The 18,523-nt window shown below is 45.8% G+C and overlaps 1 protein-coding gene across 2 annotated transcripts; it reads right to left on the bottom strand.

Annotated features, from left to right (window-relative positions):
* Positions 1-254: 254 nt before the first annotated feature.
* CDC42 (cell division cycle 42) lies at positions 255-15,775 on the bottom strand. Of its 2 annotated transcripts, none has more exons than XM_027658077.1 (5): positions 15,595-15,773; positions 10,826-10,898; positions 7,684-7,793; positions 7,395-7,592; positions 255-1,653 (listed from the first exon to the last, which is right to left on the bottom strand). In XM_027658077.1, the coding sequence occupies exons 1-5, from the start codon at positions 15,697-15,699 to the stop codon at positions 1,564-1,566; spliced, it is 576 nt and encodes a 191-aa protein (XP_027513878.1). In that variant the 5' UTR covers positions 15,700-15,773; the 3' UTR covers positions 255-1,563. The 2 variants fall into 2 exon arrangements, with proteins under 2 accessions (XP_027513878.1, XP_027513879.1); XM_027658078.1 differs by lacking the exon at positions 255-1,653 and adding an exon at positions 2,007-3,163 and having other exon boundaries at positions 15,595-15,775.
* Positions 15,776-18,523: the final 2,748 nt, after the last annotated feature.

The raw sequence follows: 18,523 nt of genomic DNA, 5'->3' as shown, positions 1-18,523 counted from the left end.
TGCACACTGAGTATTCCTTTCACTAAGAGCTACCCAGCCCTCTCTTCAGAACTAGACCTGACAGCAAAGATGTTACATCAAAGATTAGAGCAATCTTGACAGGACTGAGGCCAGAAGCAAGATTAAACATTAAGGAAAGACCCAAGCTAGCTCACGAGAAGGAGAGTGGGGCTCACAGAGGATAAAAGCCATTATTTACAAGTCCTTCACACTCAGAAGAGAAAGGTAAAGGAAATAACTACCCTCAGGCAGGCTTGTGAAGATACTTTATGTTTAATACATCTGAAAAGAATGCATATACAAAGAACTTAGACATGAAAAAAGCATTGGTTCAACACTAATGAGTCTACGAGAAATTGGAATTTCGGAAGATGGAGAAGATTCACTAAGTCTTAAAAAACTTTGAATTTGCAGGCCAAAAAAATACATATTTGGTAAAATCGTTATGACACTGCAGCTGGTCTGCACACAGACCCTGCATGTGATCCTCAGGGGCTGGAGTCCATCCTACAGGTTCAGGTTGCAGGAGAAGGGGTTCCATTGACTGGTCCCGCTGTGGTGCCACACTGAACACCAGAAGCCCCTCCCTGCAGTTCCTTCCCACTGACACAGGTCTGTCTTTCCACCCCTCCCTGAAGGATGCCAAGCCATCCAGCAAGAGATGCACCATCAGAGCCAGCTCCAAAGCCCATGGCTGCAAGCCCTGGGCCCCCCTCAGGGTGTCCAAGCAGCAGTGTGTGTGCAGATCATGGTAAGCATTTCTCTAACAATTAAGGATTGGCAGAAGGTGGATTTGTTAAAAGCTGACTGATCGAGCTAGGCATGCTTCCAAAGGTGCAGTTATTTCTTCATCACGAGCCAAAAGCTTATGATGGCAAAGATTAAGTGAGACACTGGCAAGTTAGTTTCAAGTCTGATGGTGCATCCAGAGAAAATGGTTCTCCTATTCCTAAGGCTTCATAATTTAGAGGATGGGGTAGAAATTTATGACCTGCACAGTAAAAAGCCAGCGGAAAAAGATACAAGGCAACTTCAGAGGAGATGCATTTTCTGCACTCCTTCTTAGAGAAGCACCAGCTTGGGACATTTTGCTTTCCTGACTAAAGTCTGCTCACACCCAGGCTGCTGACTGACTGCAGAACAGCCCTACAAGGTATTGAAACCAGAACTAAGTCTTGCCAGACTGGCTTAAGGGGCAAGGCTTCAGTAAAACAGCCTAAAATTAGTCTGTTACAGAAAAAGTCATTGAGCATGCCTCGATGTTAAACAAACAAAAAAAAATTAGAAACAATAAACAAAATAAAAAACTAGTACTGATCAGTGTTTTCTGATAATACATAGTTACTCAAAATTAACTAGTTTAACTGAATTGAGGGGGCACTGGGGAATAAACACTAACATTCTCATCTCACACGGGGATTGTGTGGGGGAGATGGGAGTGCAGGGCATTTGTCATTATTGCAAAAACAAATTTTAGAATTTGTATCTTTTAGTTTGATTTAAACATTGCTTTTAATGTGACATCAAACACCAGCTTTGCAGAAGGGGCAGTTGGAGGGACGTTCATAGCAGCACACACCTGCGAGTCTTCTTCGGCTCCGGGGGCTCCAGGGCGGCCAATATCGCTTCGTCAAATACATTCTTTAGGCCTTTCTGAAAAGGGGCAAAGAGAGAGAGAAAAGAAGGGGCAGTCTCATTTTTGGGTTTTCACACAAACAAAACCCCCAGAAAAGCCCAAGTGGCAGCCACACCCCTCTACAGACAGATGGAGGTTTGCCATCCACGGCTCTCAGAGGCTCCACCCGAGGAGCTGCAGTCGCTGTGCCCCTCCCGAGCACGGCACCTCGTTCTGGGAGCAGGAACACAAACCCTCTGAGAGCACACCAGTGGACTCCACATGAAGCAAAACACACGCACCAAAGTCGTTTCCTTAAGGCAATTTTTTTATGATTAACTGGCTACTCACACATTTCACATGCTAATGACAAAGCAGAAAGTGCTGCATATTCAGATGGAAGAGCTCTACCTGGAGCACGCCTGGCACAGCAGACACCAGAGCCGTGTGTCAGGGGAGGAGAGACAAGGCAAGCATGCAATGAGAACCTGGTCCAGTACCCACTCTCGTTGGGCATCCAGCCCTAAACATCCCAGGGTTAGAAGCAGCCAGGCAGAGCCCAGAAGCTGCCATGGCAGCAGAGAAGTTGGGCTGGGAGGAGTACACAGAGGTACCACACACTGCATTAAGGATTAAACTGGAGCCAGGAGATGCAATTCGAATAAAGCTTCATCAGTCATTTATACAAACAACTGCAATTTTTAATTTCAAAATTTAAAGACAAGCTACAATTGATGTTTTCTCCTTAAAACAATAAAAATCAGAAGCACGATAGTAAGCAGCAGCTTTACATCTTACAGTAACAGGCTTTAAGGATCTATTATTGAAATGAAGAGCTCTACCATGTTAGTGAAAGCAAGGATTTTAACAGTTCATAAAGCAGTTGCAAGTACATTGATATTTCCTTCCCCCCAAGGACTGACAAATACTCCACTATAGCACAGACAGCCAAAGCAACAGCAACAGAAAAACATCTCACTGCACACAGGAGAACCAGAAAACCCTTCACGTTACAGCATCACTTGCAGATCACCGGTTCAGGTACTTTTGTCATGCAAATACAGTTTACAAGTTCACAAGTAGAAATTGAAAACACAGGCATTTGTTTCTTCCGGTTGGATTCAGGAAGATCAAACATCATCTCTTATTCTTTTGATCCTTTCTTTAAATAACAATGTAACCAAATCCTTTCCCCCAACAGCCTGAATTATAAAGCTAGTCACATCTGGCAACCCAAGCAGCAGGGAGTTAAGCGAGTCCAGTTCGTGTTCCACAGTCACAACGTTTTTACTAAAGATCTCAAGTACTGGATTTTTCAGTCCAAGGGCTAATACAGAGGTTGCTCTAAGATGGTAAGCAGGCACAACAGCTTTCAATCAAGGTGGTTTGATTCATTTTTAACCACGTTTCTACAGTAGTGGGACAGAGGAAGCAGCAGCAAGAGGGGAAGAAGAAAGTTTAGAATATACAGCACTTCCTTTTGGGCTGAGTTTCCGGAGGCTCGAGGGCAGCTAGGATAGCCTCATCAAACACATTCTTCAGACCTCTCTACAAGACAGAGGGGAGGAGAAAAAACAGCAGCCAGGTTAGAGGATTAGAGAAAAACAAGCAGATACAAAGAGCATTCAGGATAGAGCAGGCTGAATTCACAGAGGCAGTAAACAGATTTACTTTGTAAAAAAACAAAGTAGATCCCAGGACGAAATCTCATTTAGATGACCCATAAGTCAATGACAGAGACAGACAGAACATTTGACAGACAAGGTCAGACAAAACACTCAGAAGGGCAGAGGCACAAACACAGCAATAACACGGGGGTGGGAGCCACACAACGGGTGGTAGTTTCCACTCCACTGCTGTACGTACATTGAGGGAGTTTACAGGGGAGTAAACGGAGTGGAGAGCAGCTTGCCCCACCACGGGGACCCAAAAGATCAGCTAAACCTTTTGTGATCACCCACTGTGGATGAGTGAGCACCTGGGCTGCACGGACTACTGCTCCCAGCTCCCCCAGTGGCAGCTGGTCCAGAGCAAAGGCTCCAAACAACTCCTGCTTTGTGAATTCAGCCCCTGAATAACTGAAGGTCTCGAGATGGCTGGGAACACACAACCTGGGATGGAAGCAGGACCTCCCTGGTAAGCCATCGTCAGTGGCAGTCAGTAACTCCCAGCCTTCAGAAGTGATGCAATACCTTACCAGTGCTACTCTGACAGCAGGAGCCAGCATGGAAATAATGCATTTCAGTTATTCAGTTTAGTTTCCAAAGCCAGTACAACCACGGGAAGACAGAAACAGCATTTACGACTGGAACCACCGGGATCCACCAGCAGACAAGCAGTGACAGAGCTGCAGGACTCTGCAGGGGTGACACTGGAGCATGCACTGCGTTTGCTGTAAGCACAGCAGGAGCTCTGCGGGGTGTTACCGCTCCCACACGGCTCTGCCGAGCCACACACCACACCACAGGTAAAACCTGGCTCAGTTTAGGCTAACTGGACTCGCCTAAATCTACTGGCGTGAGTGCAACCTTCATAAATTCAGGAGAACTGCCTTATGATGGCTAAAGGCAAACAGAAAAGCTGCAATTAAATCCTGTGAACGACTGCGGCCTGCGCAAAATTTAGACTTTCTTTTCTTTTCTTTAAGATCCTTCAGATGTAACTGGTTTCTCCCTCGCAGGTTATACTGGATATATCCCTTTTAGAAAGACTTTAATCTTGTTTTACTGAAGCACATATACAGGAGAGCTCTAAGGCAGTTCCATCTGGAAGCATTTAAGGCCATCACATTATGTACAAGATTATACTTGTATGTATAATCTTGTTTAAGGAAACTACAGTGTACATCCTGTACAGCCTCCCCAGCAACTTTTTCTTTTTTTAAAATGAGTTGCAACCCAGGCTGACAAAAGAGCTAAAGACTCCAGATAAATAACGCCTCTGAAGTCTGTGTACTAATTAGATTTCCTTTCTCTGCGAGAATAAGGCTGCAGCATAAACTCAATACTGCACTGTTAGACAGATTAAGAACCCAGGCAAGGCAAGAATCAAAACAACCTTCCTTAATTCTCCTACTCAGGGACTTCTATTTTCCTACTGCACGGGAGAAATTTGCTCAGGAGCCCAGAATTTGGGATTTGTTTTGAAAGACCTAACAAAAACATGAAGAGGAGTAAAAAGAGACAGGAGCAAAACCATTGTGAAAATAGGACCAGAGTTAAAAGCCTGGATGACCAAGAGTAACAACACGAAGGGAACTGTGCTCAGTACCACAGGCACACAGGCCCACACTCCAGTTAAAGCCATGGCTCCTGTGCTGCACTGGGAACAAGCTGAGATCAGGCTTCCTTTACTCCCTCCATTCATGGGCAGCTTAAGGCACTTCATAAAGTTGTGTCAAAACTGTCAACCCAGCACCCGGGGGGGAAAAAGAACTGAATTCAGCACTCTCCCTGGTGTTAGGTACTAGCACTGGGCTTTGGAAAGTCCACTCAGACATTTAACTCTTCAGCACAACAGAAGCAACAATCACTGCAGTTGCAATCTGTTTGTCAGTCACCCTTTCCTAACAGCAAAGCCTTATCCACTCCTCACAGTGGCACTGAGCACTGTTTGGTAGAGAAAGGTTGGAGATGGACACTGAAAATGCCTTCATCACAAAAACGGGTTCCACAACCTGAGGAAAGGGGGATAAAACCAGCTCCTCAGTACAGCACACATGCAAACTCAGGGACAAGATATTCTGTCTGTACAGAAAAGACTCACAAACTCAGCCTCTCATGATTGACCTAGTACAAAAACATGTTAGCTCCACAATCCTATGATCACTTGCTACTGTGGTGTCAGTCATTTGTAAATTAGTTGGGAAGGAAAAAACCCCCCTGGACTGCTGAGGTGAACCATGCAGGCAGCAGCCAAGGTAAAGAGAGACTAAATATCCAGCTGAGTCTCACTTCAGCTGAAACCAGCTACTGCTGCATTGCCTTGCAGGGAGGAAAACAATCCTCCTGGTCAGGAAAGCAGCTGGCTTCTGTGTTCAGCAAGCTGCCAGTGAGATCCCTGCAGGAGCTCCACACCACCTTCACAGATCAGCTACGCTGCTGTCTGCCAGATACTGCCCACAGAGCAGAGAAAAGGTGTTTTGTGAGGGGAGTCAACCACAAATAAAGGAAGAAGAATGGAGCAGATGCAAACCAACTAGTCCTCCAGGTGAGAAGGCTTCTGAACCCTCCTCCCAGGTCACTCCTGACTCCTAAAACCATCAATGGGTATACAAGCATTAGTGCTCTGGAAGAAATTCAGGCTGAGCTTCCAAGTGCATAAGGCATTTCACTGCAACAGAGACAGATCAGTCTATCTGGAAACAGAAAAAATGGGTAAACACTGACATTTTTTATCATATCAGCTCTTGTTCTGGTAATTCTAAGTGTTTCTGTGCAATTTGAGCAGACTATACAAGGCAGGTCTAAAGCTACAGGGGAAAGGGTCTCAGTGAGCAATACAGGACAATGGCCTTGGCAGGTATTTATCCAACTATCAGCTTCTACAGCCTAGTTAACAGCAGCATTCAGGATGTGTCAGACACCATCTAAAACGGTATTTTGGGGCTGAACAGATCTAAGAGAACTACAGCTCAAGCACAAATAACCCTCAGCTTGCCTGTGGGTGGTAAGGAAGCACAGCCAAAACCACCTTTAGATCAGGGATTCCCAGGATGAACCACAGCACACCTTGCCACACCACCTCCAGTGCCACTGTCCTGCACAACTCCAGCACAGCTGCTTCATTTGCAGCAAGCACTCAGGCAAAGCTTTGTTACAAAAAAAAAAAAAAAAAGCCTCCAGATCCCAAACGGAAGAGCCAACATGCAATCTGGGCAAAAGGGGGCAAGATAAATAAAACTTCAGGCTTTGACAAGTTCTGCAATAAACTTTTGTGCTCAAGGAAACGAATGCACAACATCACTGGAGTGAGAGCTTGATACTGTGCACCCCTGGCTCTGTGCACATCAGGCAGTGACAAATTCTTTACAGAGTAGTGTTAAGGAAGTTGTTAAAGGGTGGCAGTCAATTCTCCAAGTGTAGGCACACCAGATTCAGTTCCCAGGGCATCCAATGTCAGGGCAAAAGGCCAACTAGCCAGAAAATGGCTCCCACCCTAGCATTCCTAATTTAAAGGGAAAGGATAATCAGGTTTCCTGGCCTCAAATCAGCTATTTTAGTTGCCTTTAGACTCGTGTTCACAAGTTAGTTCACACTTCATGTTTATGTCTTAAGAACTATTTCATTTTTCTTTTCTGTTTCAACAGAACTTCCATCTAAAGGCGGGCACAGGAAACAGCTCACCACCAGCTGCATAGGAAGACAAAGCAGCTCTAGACCACGAAGGCTTTCAGTCTTACAGGTACCAGAATTAACTTTTCTGAGAGGGTTTTTTTTTTTTTTCCTTTGCTTGCTCTCTTCAGTGGTGAGCTGCACACTGTGCCCTAACCCAATTATTGTCTGTAACGCACCTTCTAAGCTTTCAGTAGTTATTCTTCTCCAGACAGAAGCCAACACAGCAAGCACATTCTCCTCCATCACTCCTCTACACTAGGCCTAATCCTCACAGGCTGATTTTCTTTGTACCACTGCCAACTCCCCGTGCCTCAGAACAACGAGACAAAGAGAAAGCTACAGTGTCAACAGCAGAAACAGAACTTATACCCTTTCACATCCACTTGGAGCTGGTTTTCCCTGAAAAAAAAAGCAAGCAGAAATGGTCAAAGCCCAACCCTCACCTGCGTAAGCGCAGAGCATTCCACGTATTTGACGGCCTTCAGGTCCCGGGCCAGCTTCTCAGCCGTCTCTGGGGTTATGGGCTTCTGCTTGTTCTTGGCAAGTTTCTCAATTGTGGAGGGATCATCTCTTAGATCAATCTGGGTCCCAACAAGCAGGAAAGGAGTCTTTGGACAGTGGTGAGTAATTTCAGGTACCCACTAAAGACAGAGAAGACGCAGCATTTGTTATTAACCACCCGTGATAAGCACCTGACACTTGGGCAGCTTTCTCAGGCAAAGTTCAACCGACCTTTTCTTTCACATTTTCAAATGAAGAAGGAGACACCACTGAAAAACAGACCAGAAATACATCTGTCTGTGGGTAGCTGAGGGGTCGTAATCTATCATAGTCTTCCTGACCTACAGAGGAGAAAATTAACACAGCATTAGACACAGACAATAAAATACTGCCCTTTACAGCGGGTTAGAATGCACGTTCCAGCATAATAACATCCCTATGACTAATCCTAACTCTTAAGCAAAGAACCAAGCATACCCTGAACCCAAACATTTGGAGATGCCAGTTTTCAAATCCAGAATTCATTCAGTTGCTATGTAACAGTGAGCTGCTGAAAGTCACAGGCGAGGTGGGAAGTCTCCAATACATTTTTAGAACAAACCCCCTCAGACTGCATAACACTTTCCTCAATTATGAAGAAAAGTTGGATTTCCTCAATTATGAAGAACGTGGATCAGGTTATAGATGAGGTCCTCTGCACCCAGTCCATTCCATACAAGGATTATGCCATCAAATTTCATTACCCTGCAAAAAAACCTGCTGTTTGAAGGAGGGGAAAAAAAACCCAAACAGTTTTCTTCACGAAAATGTTATTACCTATGCTGTGAAGTGTCCCCAGGCAGCAGGCAGAGAATGCTGCTGGTACACATGACTCTGATCAGGCCACCCAGCAGTATTGTCACTGAAGTCCCTGCACAGGCTGTGTTTTGGAGGAAGCCATGCTCTTCCCCTGGAGTCCTTAGAGGGCAGGCAGTCCCTGCAGGGCACCATTAGCACTGACCCCCCAGCCTCACTCTCCCCAAGCTCATTCTTAAACCTCCTCCTGCCCAGTTCAGCAGCAATCTGTTTTTAGAAAGCAAATCTGGCACTGAAGCTGCTGCACTTTTTGGCAACCAAATCCAAAACACCTGTTTAAAATGTCTCAGGTTCCAGCTGATGCTCTCTCGCTCACCATACAGGACAAACACTTCCAAGATCCTGGAGGAGCCAATGCAACACCTGGGACACCTCAGTGGAGGAAGCTCTACAGTTTGAAGATGGAGATGCAGAGAGCCTGTTACAGCTACTATGCTTGGCTGGACACAGAGGAGTAAGCACTGACCAGAATCATTGTCACAGAATGCTCTGGGATGGAAAGGACCTTGAAGCTCATCTCGTTCTAACCCCCTGCCAAGGGCAAGGACACCTTTAACTCTCCCAGGTTGCTCCAAGCTCCATCCAACCCAGCCCTGAACAATTCCAGGGATGAGGCAGCCACAGCTTCTCTGTGCCAAGGCCTCACTATCCTCACAGGGAAGAATTTCTTCCTAGCATCTACTCTAAATCTCAAATATCTTGTTCCAATTAACAGACTACACCCAAAAGCTTTGTCTTCCAAGTACAAGCTCAAGAGACTTGGTTTTTATTTGACAATGGGAGTTTCATCCACTGCTGAATTCTGCCACTTGTGCTGGCTACTATTTAGCAAAAAGCAAGCAGCCATTAAGAACAAATACTTCCCCTCAGCAGTCCAGCTCTGAAAGGGAAAGCCTTTACATTCACAAGTGCACAGAGTCACCCACATGCACTGAAGTCCCTTGGTAACTTGTCAGAATTACTCGCTGGGTCACTACTCATGTTGATAGTATGTGAATGTGCACATCTACACACACACCACTCCTCAGAGGTCTGAACACTCAGCAGGAAAACAGGCAGGGAAGGACCCAACACAGGGACCACACAATGCTGCAGGTCCCTACAGCAGGCCCACACGTGTCAGGAAGGAACCTCTCTTCCCCACCTAACTCTTTATCCAGGAACTAGGGGAGCCTGCAATAATAGGGACACAGGTCACGTTTTGGGAGGAGAACACAAAGAGCTAAGTGAAGCAGACAGGTGACCAGACATTCAGAGACACAGCAGGAGCCAAGGACTCAGCTGGAAGACCCCAGACTTTTGCACACAGGCTGTAAGGGATATAAAAGCCCAGGGTTTGCTTTGTTCAGGTCCCTCCTCAGAGGCACTAGCTTGAGCTGTTACTTTCATTTTCCACCGTGATTAAATTATTTTAAAGATCTGGACTTCTGAGACATCTATGGGGAACCTGAGTAAGGAAACCCTGTCTGACTGTGTGAGTGTGGGGGGTGTAGGGAGTCAAGAGAGGCCCCATCAGGTCACTGGAGCTGCTGCTGCAAAGGGGCTTCCCCTGCAGAGTCCCAGCTCAGGTGGTGGAGTGTGACTGCCACAGTGGCTCCAGGAGGGTGGGACAGGAAAGTTTCCTTAACAGCTACAGGGTTTAACTGGAAACCTAAGATTGTTTCCTTAATCAAGTTAGACACTAACAATGCATTTAAGAACACAGCTGGAAACAGATTAAATTCTATCACAGGACAATTTTAGGTGATAGCTTATGAACTAAGGTCCCTAGAAGGACTCTTCTGAAGGAGAGTTTGCAACACCAGTTGCTGCCACACCACTTTGGTATTATTATGTGGTGGGGACTGGGTACCCCACAACTGAACCAGTTTCTACCCTTTCTTGCTAACTTTTCACACACTCAAAGCAGTATGTAGTTGTTTAATCACTGCATGTTTCTCCAGCCAGAAACTGAAACACAGCTTAAACAAGAGGCCAGCAGATTTTTAATTCTAAAAAGCACACAGTGAGAGGGCTTAGGAAATCCACACTGATTTCATTCATGTTAAGGATAGAGAAACATAAGCACATTTAAGACATTCTAATGTTAGTAATTCTGTCTTGACATTTGGTTAAAAAATTGGCTATTTACTAAACAAACCCCACATACAATCCACATTTTATTCAACACAAATTTCTCCTTTAATTTCATTTAAAAACACGGAAACCTTTATCTTTCATGTATCACCTAGATAAGAGATAACAGTCTGAAAGCTGTCACCTGGTGTCACAAAATAAAACAGCTCTAAAAGAAGTGGAAGGTTTTCTTATTTTGCTTTGAGTTTTTTGTTGTTGCGTTTTTGGTTCTTTTTTAATAAACTCAATTTAGCAACTCTCAGGAATGAAGAATCAAGAGAGATTTTTCCCCTTCCATTAAAAAAACCTCAAAAAAAAAAAAACCAACTGTATGTCTTCATGTTGCACATCACCTCAGGTAAATCCTGGGCAGGTACAATGACACAAGCACTCGTTTTCTCACCTGCAGTATCAAAGAGGCCCAGGGTGTAAGGCTCTCCTCCAATCATCACTGTTACAGCATAGTTATCAAAAACCTGGCGAGAAAAGAAATACAGATTTAAGAGGATGTGAATAAGCCATCTCTCAAACTATCATCCCACTCACTTTGTCAGAGCACAAGAGATACCTGCACAGGACAAGAGAACCATCAGGTTTACAGTGCCATGACCACTAAGGCCAGACACAGAACAATTCCATTTGGAACAGGGATGCTCCAGCTGCTTCCATGAGGTACTAAAGCAAAGGCCCACGAGGTACACATGGTAAAAACCACTGAGCAAAACACCTACAGCAGTGCTTACCTGTTACCACAAAGAGGTTTCCCACACTGCCACAGAAATCCCCACCTTCACCCTCGGTGTGACACAGTAATCACAGCCCCACAAGGACAGAATGAAGCCCTGCCCTTCAAGGGTAACAGCAATGGGGCTGCATCTCACAGCACCCAAATCCTCTGCAGGAAATCCTCTCTGAACATAATAAAGTCCATCTTTTCAACAGGGATTTATCCTCAATCTCTCAAGGATTGGTCAAAAATCAGCCTGTGTCAAATTCACTCCCAATCTAAAGGGAGAGTCTGGCTCCAGAGACAAAGTCCTACTGTCTCTGCACAGCACCTGGCACAACAGTGCTGTCCCCCAGGGCAGAGCCGCTGCACAGATCAAAGCCAGCACCGCCCAGTAACTCATTTACAACACAACTGAGCACCAGGGTCTACCCAAACACTCACCTCCGACACCCACCCACTCAGCAGTGCACTGTCTGAGCTCAGTATCCTTCACTCCAAGAACCATGTTATCTTCAGAACCACAACAGACAGTACTGCAGAAACTACCTTCGGCAAAAGGTCTTTCCCACTGCAGAAAAACCAAACCCCACCATCCGCCCCTGCACATCACTGCACAGGGACTCCTCCAAATGAGGATGGGCAAGTTCTGCCTCCCCACAGAACTGCAGCCTGAGCAGCTCCCACAGCTGAAACACACCCCCAACGTGAGAGAGGCCAGCAGCCACCTCAAAAGCTTTTAGTGGAAGTGAGAAGGGAGGGACGTGGAAAATAAGCAGTCACATGCATCTATTAACAGGACTATAGCAAAAGTTTAGGTCCTTGAAAAAAAACCACCAAAAACTGAGGTAAGAGCAGTGAGACAGCACTTCAAAGCTCAACTTCCCAGAGTTCAGGTGTCTCCTTCCCCACTTGACTGCCCTGGTTAAAGCAAGACCTGGCACTACCCTAATTTTTCCAACTTCTCACAAATCACAGTGACTGAGAAAGCAACTATGGCCACTGCATATCCACAGAACATCAGCCAGCAGCAGAAATCCACCTCTCACACTGCTTTGGCTTAGCATTCAAGATTTTAAAGCACTGCAAGAGAATTCACCACTCATCCCCTTCACCCACAGCCCAACCCTTCACACGCTGCACTGGGTTTGCCTCACAAAGTGTCCAGCTCCAGGGAACACTTTCAGGCTTTCCCACTGGGAAGTATCTGCCATAAAGATTGTGTTGCAAAACACAGAGTCAAGTGAACAGAACCGATCTGTTGGTCTGAAGTGATGTGTTCACTATCTGTGCTTTGGACACACTGCTGCAAAAGCACAGCAGTATCTATTTCTCTGTCCATTTACCACCAGAAACATTAGCTGGAATATCAGAGGTTACATATCAGTTTCCAGTGTCTGAAATACACCTCCTAATTCACAGAATTGGGAATAGGCCTCGGGTATCTCCAGAACAGCAAGTTCCTCAAGCCATGAAGTTCGGAGGTAAAATATTATTCCAGAAAAATGGGGCAGATTTAAAAAGCACTATAAAGAATCCTCAGGACACCTCGAGCACACCTTACTGGCAACTCATTTTTGAGTAGGTTTTTTCATATTCCTTGTCAGCAGAGATTTACAGCCAGTACCACCTCGTGCAGGGCAGCACACAAATTCACAAGTGTTCAAAACGCACATTTTAAGATTATAACATTTTTCAACATAATAGAGGGTCATTTCCCTGAAGGGATAAGTATAGAAACACTCACTGCTGAACTCACTGACCGCCTGCATTTTGTCTTGACCATAAAGAACAGCTTAAATAGGACAAGCAGCCTCCCACAGGTTCAGCACAGGATGTGGCTGCCCTAGAAGCATCACAGCAGGATACTTGACGCCACTCACAAAACTTGAGAATGACAAAAAACACGTTTCAAAATGCCACTTCACCAGGCCATAACAGAGCCCATGAGAGAGACTGATCCCTGCACTCACAGCACAACCAGCAGGTTCCCAACAGTGGCCACTGCATCCAGCCTCATTACTCTGAGGTTTGAGAGTCCTGTCATCGTTAGCTCCTGATCTACAGCTAAAGACAAACATTTCTGTTCTGTGGGAGCCTGTCCCACACAAGACAAACCTCGTATTTCCCAAGGTGAAAGAATCTGGATAGCTGTCATGGTTTGAGATAGCCCCAAAATCCTAACTGCCTAGCTCCATCCCCCCTCCCACATCTCAACCTAATGTGAGATGGGTTTTTTCCCAGACAAAACACACCAGACTCAAAGTGGGGGAAAGGGAATATATTACAATGACTGTACAAATAAATACTATAACACGTTATACACACGATCACAACTATCTCTACCATGACATACAGTATTTACAATGGATCAGATCTCCTCTCCCCTCCAAATAAAAGTCCAAGAGGGAAAGAAGGACAGATCCCTTCCAGTCCCAAAGCAGGAATCTCTTCTAAGGCAGCAGGTCTCCTCATCTCATGCATGCAGCAGTAACTGGATTGTTGTAGCTGGATCTCTGTCCAATACACACAAGGGGGTCTCCAAGCCCCTCTGTTCTCCTTCGGTCCAAGCCAAGGCCTCACCTGTGGGCTGCCAGCAGGGACCAGACTCGCGTCACCACAGGTATATCATGAAATGCAGGGGCATCTTCGGGAAAGTCCCTTCCTCAGGGGATTCAAATTCCCCTTTGCAGAGCTCCGTGCTCTGTCTCAAGGCTGCTGGCTTAGCAGCAGCAGTGAGGGGGGCCAAGGTCAACCCCCCTGCATTCCTTCTCTGTCCCGGTCCAGCTTCAGGACGCCTTTGAGCTTCTCAGCTCCTCTCTGCAGTGCATGCTGCACTTCAAGGCTCTTTCAAGTAAGAGTCCATCATCTTCCTCCTTTCCAGGAGGTCTCAAAGGAGTTTGGGGGGGTCTGATATCAGTTCTTACCCCCAGAACTCTGTAGCTCTGCTGCTACCTTCTGCTGCTTCCTCCGGTTCAGTTCTTATCTGTCCTGGCTCTCAGCCATAACCTCTGGACTCTGCCGCCGCTTCTGCTCTGTCTCTGCTCACTCAAGATGGAAAACATCTCCCAGCTCACAGCTACAGGCACCTAGCCCAGCTTTATGCTGTTTCAGGTCCCTGCAGCTCCCCAGCCCAGGGCTGGGAGGCCTCAGAGGCCCCGAGGGGCTCAGAGCCCCTCTCCTCATGGTTCTACAACATGGCTACTTCTTCTACTTACAACCACACTACAACCCTTCTCTTCCTGTGCTTGTGACATGTTTACATTTCTGCAGGAGCCCCCGTTGGACAGAACTTCAAAACTTCCAGGGGTTTCCACCCCTGGGGGTTACCACTTTTCAGCCTCTGGGGGAAAACAAGGTTCAAACCACTACAACACTGTTCAAAGCCAGTATCTCAAAAAGAGGTGATGACATTCACTTCAACCTCTTTTCTGCAAGGAGAGGAGAGTTTTGTAAAGAACTATTCCAGAAGAGCTTTCAGACAGTTACCTTGGCATCTCAAAGGAGATACCTGGTCTTTCAGATGAGTTATCTGGTCTTTTGAGTTGCTTTATGTTGTAGCTTTAGTTAAGTGAGAAGGATTTTTAGTGATGAATTTTTCATACCACCACATGGGATGGACTTTTCAGGTCCATAACAGAAAAAACTAGTAAAATAGCATCCAGCTGTCCAAGTCTCCTGCAGCAACCTCACTGAAACCTGACCCAGCTCAGTGGCAGGACACTGATCTTGCATATGACTAAGGAGAAAAGCACTTTTCTAACAGAGAGATTGTGCATATGCCTCACAGGCAGCGAAACTCCTCCCAACTTGATCTTTAGATAAGTCAAGGGAATCAGTATTTCAGAAAACTGAGCCTGTGAAACTCAGAAGGTTACTTAAAAATAGTCAAGGACTACACACAGAGCTTGCAAACGTTTGGAAGTACAGATGGATGGGACTGCACAGTCTAAATCCAAACACATTCCTCATGCTCAGCTGAAGTCACACTCCACAGTTCACTACACTTCTGGATCTTTGCAAAGGAAAAAGGAGCCTCAGAAAATGTTAACTGTAGTCACTGGTTCTTTTAGCAACATGAAACTCCTTTCCCTAAAAACAAAGATGCAGCAGGAGCTGAGAGCACAAGCTGGAGACCAGGCACTCCTGACCTGCAGTTGTTTGCACTGCTAAACTCCCCCACAGCATCAAGCCCCAAAGAGAAGGCAGGTTCTGCAGAGCAGTCAAGCAGACACAGGAAAGGCACCCCAGCACTGCCAGGTGCTCTGGAAGGCAGCAGCAGGGCACTGGACTGAGTGACTGTCATTTTTCCTTGCTGTATCAGCCTCCAAGAGGAAAGCAGGCTGGGAGAACAGGGATCAGGGCATGCACACCACAAAGGTTAGTTCAGGAGGGAACTCCTGCTGCCCTGCCCCACCACGGCCAAAGAACTTACTCACACTTACCGTTGGTACATATTCCGATGGGAATTTATTTGTTGTATAAGAAATTAAGAGACAGGTTTTACCAACAGCACCATCACCCACGACTACACACTTGATCGTCTGCATAGCTGAAATCTGCTAGAATATCAACTCCAAAGAGAACCTGGAAGAAAAAAAAAAGAGAGACAAATATTTAGATGTTTCCCATACTCACTAGAGAGCCGTCAGCAAGGAGCCCAAACCACTAACAGCACATCTGGGATATGAAAACAAGACATTCTTAAATGAGTTTTTAGATCCTTTCTCTCCCTCACACACACAACAGGAAGCTGCTCATGTTCATAAATGAAAAAAAATTTTGCCTGGTTACCTAGAAATGAGCAAAACCGGTCTTGAGGCTTTTGCAGATTCTGTTTTTAACGCATGGAAGCATCCAGCCTCAGATATTCTGAAAGCTGGAAGTGCAAACTCTGCTCAGGAACACACCTGCCTCCCAGAGAGCTCCCTCTGGAGAGCAGCTCAGCAGGAAGCACAGCAACATGTGCTTCAAAACTAGTTTATGGATAAAAATAAACAAGTACAGACAGAAATAAACATGATTAATGTCTCCTTCCCTCAGCTTTAAGGCCTAAGCACAGTTTTACAACCTTTTGGTTAGAGTTGCTACTTAACATATCCCTTTATCCCCACTTTGAAGTGCTAACAGCAATGAGAGCTCAGCAGGGCATCCAGATCCCAAGGGAATTACTCTCCAGACATCACAAAATCCTGATGCACCCAGCTGCTCCAACACTATCCCAGCAGGGACTTCAGCACATGAACTAAATCAATATGTGCCATCAATACCTCCATCCAAACATCAGCTGGCTCCCTCCAGTGTCAATACAGCTGCCCTTCATTAATATATTACTTTAATTAGAAGAATACCAGGCTTCTGGCCATTTCTTCACATACAAGTGTGAAATTTTGACCCCAACAAATTAGTGGCAAAGCTCCCCCTGACTTTCAGCATGTCTGTATTATCAGAAGTACTTTTATTTACAGTGACAGAGACTTGCTGCAAAGTCTCTGTAAAATCCTGATGGGGCCAAGGGGGTGTTTAAAGCAGCAGATTCACCCTCCTCTGAGGGTGCAGCCATGGCTCTCAAGTCTGGGTAACTGCACTAAAAAACCCAAATCTATCCCTCCTGAACTGTGCACTTGGGCACTTCCCAGTGAATTCACTCCTGACAGTGCTCTGCAAGAAGCACAAATCGATTCCAGGTTTTTGAGGCTCTGGTCACAGCCAGCAACATCACAGAATGACAAAATGCTCTGAGCTGGAATCCCACCTGGATTGCCAAGTCCAACTTTTAAGTGAACAGCCCAACCAGGGACCAAACCCATGACCTTGGCATTATTAGCACCATGCTCTAATCAAGGGAGCTCATCTCAAGGTGTTTATATGACTTGATACTGCACATGACGTCGTGCCTGCAAAGCAAAGGAAATTGCTACGGACTCAAACCAAACATACCACCCCCAGCTCTCCTTCAGATGCTGCAGGGATGCTCAAAGACTTCAACAAAGCCATCTCCCTTAAACAAAAATCCCCAAAAGTTCCTAAAAACGGTACTTGTAGGGGAATAGCAGTCACCATCATTCCCACAAGCCCTGGACAGATCCACAAGCAGTTTTAGGAAATGGCAGCAAAGACTCTTTCTCAGAGCAGGCCACCAGCCAGCCCCTGGCACATCGGGCACTCCACTGCCATCCTTATCCATGTGTCCTCTTTCAGCAAGCACAGAGACAATGACTGACTTGTGTAAGCATCAGGCACTGCCACCAGTCCTCTACTTAGTGCCCTATTTCAATATCAAAATAATAGAATCTGTTGATTTATGCAGACCTCAGGTTCACAGCAGGCATTCAGCAGGATGCACAGCACAGACTTACCAACAGGCCCTTCATTAATACAACAAAAAGCTCTGAGATTTGGCACTGAAGCAAACACATATTTACTTAGAAGGACAAAGCAATCATTTCCATTTCAAAAGGCATTTTCAGTGTTCACATCAGCTCAACTGTTTACATACAAGTAATATGAAGTCAGGTAACAGCACTGAGCATCCACCCCTTCAGAGAAGCTCCCTTTCCACCCTGCCCTTCCCCCTGGGCAGCCCACAACTCCTCCATCCTGTAATCCTTCCTTGCTGCTCCACCTCCCTCTTCTTTCTGCCCTCTTTCCCAATTATTTGCATTTCCTTGTTTACCTGTAATTTGCAGGTTACACATCTGCTTCAGACACCTGCCCAGAGCCCACAAAGCACACGAGAGGAAAAATCCAGGTTCTGAAGCACTCCCTGTGCTCACACCAGCACACCAACCCACGATTCTCTATAAATCCAAATTCTGTATATGCACTTGTACCAGAAAAGGTCACACACAAGCCTTTGTGAAAAGAAAAACAAGTGTTTAGTGTTACTCTTTAAAGCTCATTGCTCCAGAGAACACCAAGCAAGCAACAGAATGAAGCCACAGTATCAAAAAGCATCTCAGAAAGCACCAGGAGCCTGCACTTCTCCCCTGTCCTTGGGCACAGCCGAGGGCTGGGAGAGAAGCTGCTGTTCTCTGGGAAGGGCTCAGGTCACAGATGGGGTTAAGACACAGCCCTGGCTGCACACACACCTTGCCCACAGCTCACATTATCCCTGCCTGGCACTGAGCTCCTGAAGTGAAGCACTGGCGTGGTGCACACCAACAAATCAAACACACACACCCCCTTCACCTTGTTTTCTAATGGCTATATAGCTTTATCTTTAAATACTGAAAAATGATGGCATAAATTTTAAACAGATTTAGAGTCTTGAGCATAGGTCTCCAAAGTCTTAGCAGTGGGAAAGTGGAGTTGTTGAATAATTATTTTCCTTGGATTAGTAGGCTTTCTAGATTAGCTGGATGAATTACTTTG

The sequence above is a fragment of the Corapipo altera genome, unplaced genomic scaffold (genome assembly GCF_003945725.1).
Source record: "Corapipo altera isolate COAL_440 unplaced genomic scaffold, ASM394572v1 301, whole genome shotgun sequence".
In the NCBI taxonomy this organism is placed as follows: domain Eukaryota; kingdom Metazoa; phylum Chordata; class Aves; order Passeriformes; family Pipridae; genus Corapipo; species Corapipo altera.
This window is presented reverse-complemented; position numbering and strand designations above follow the sequence as displayed.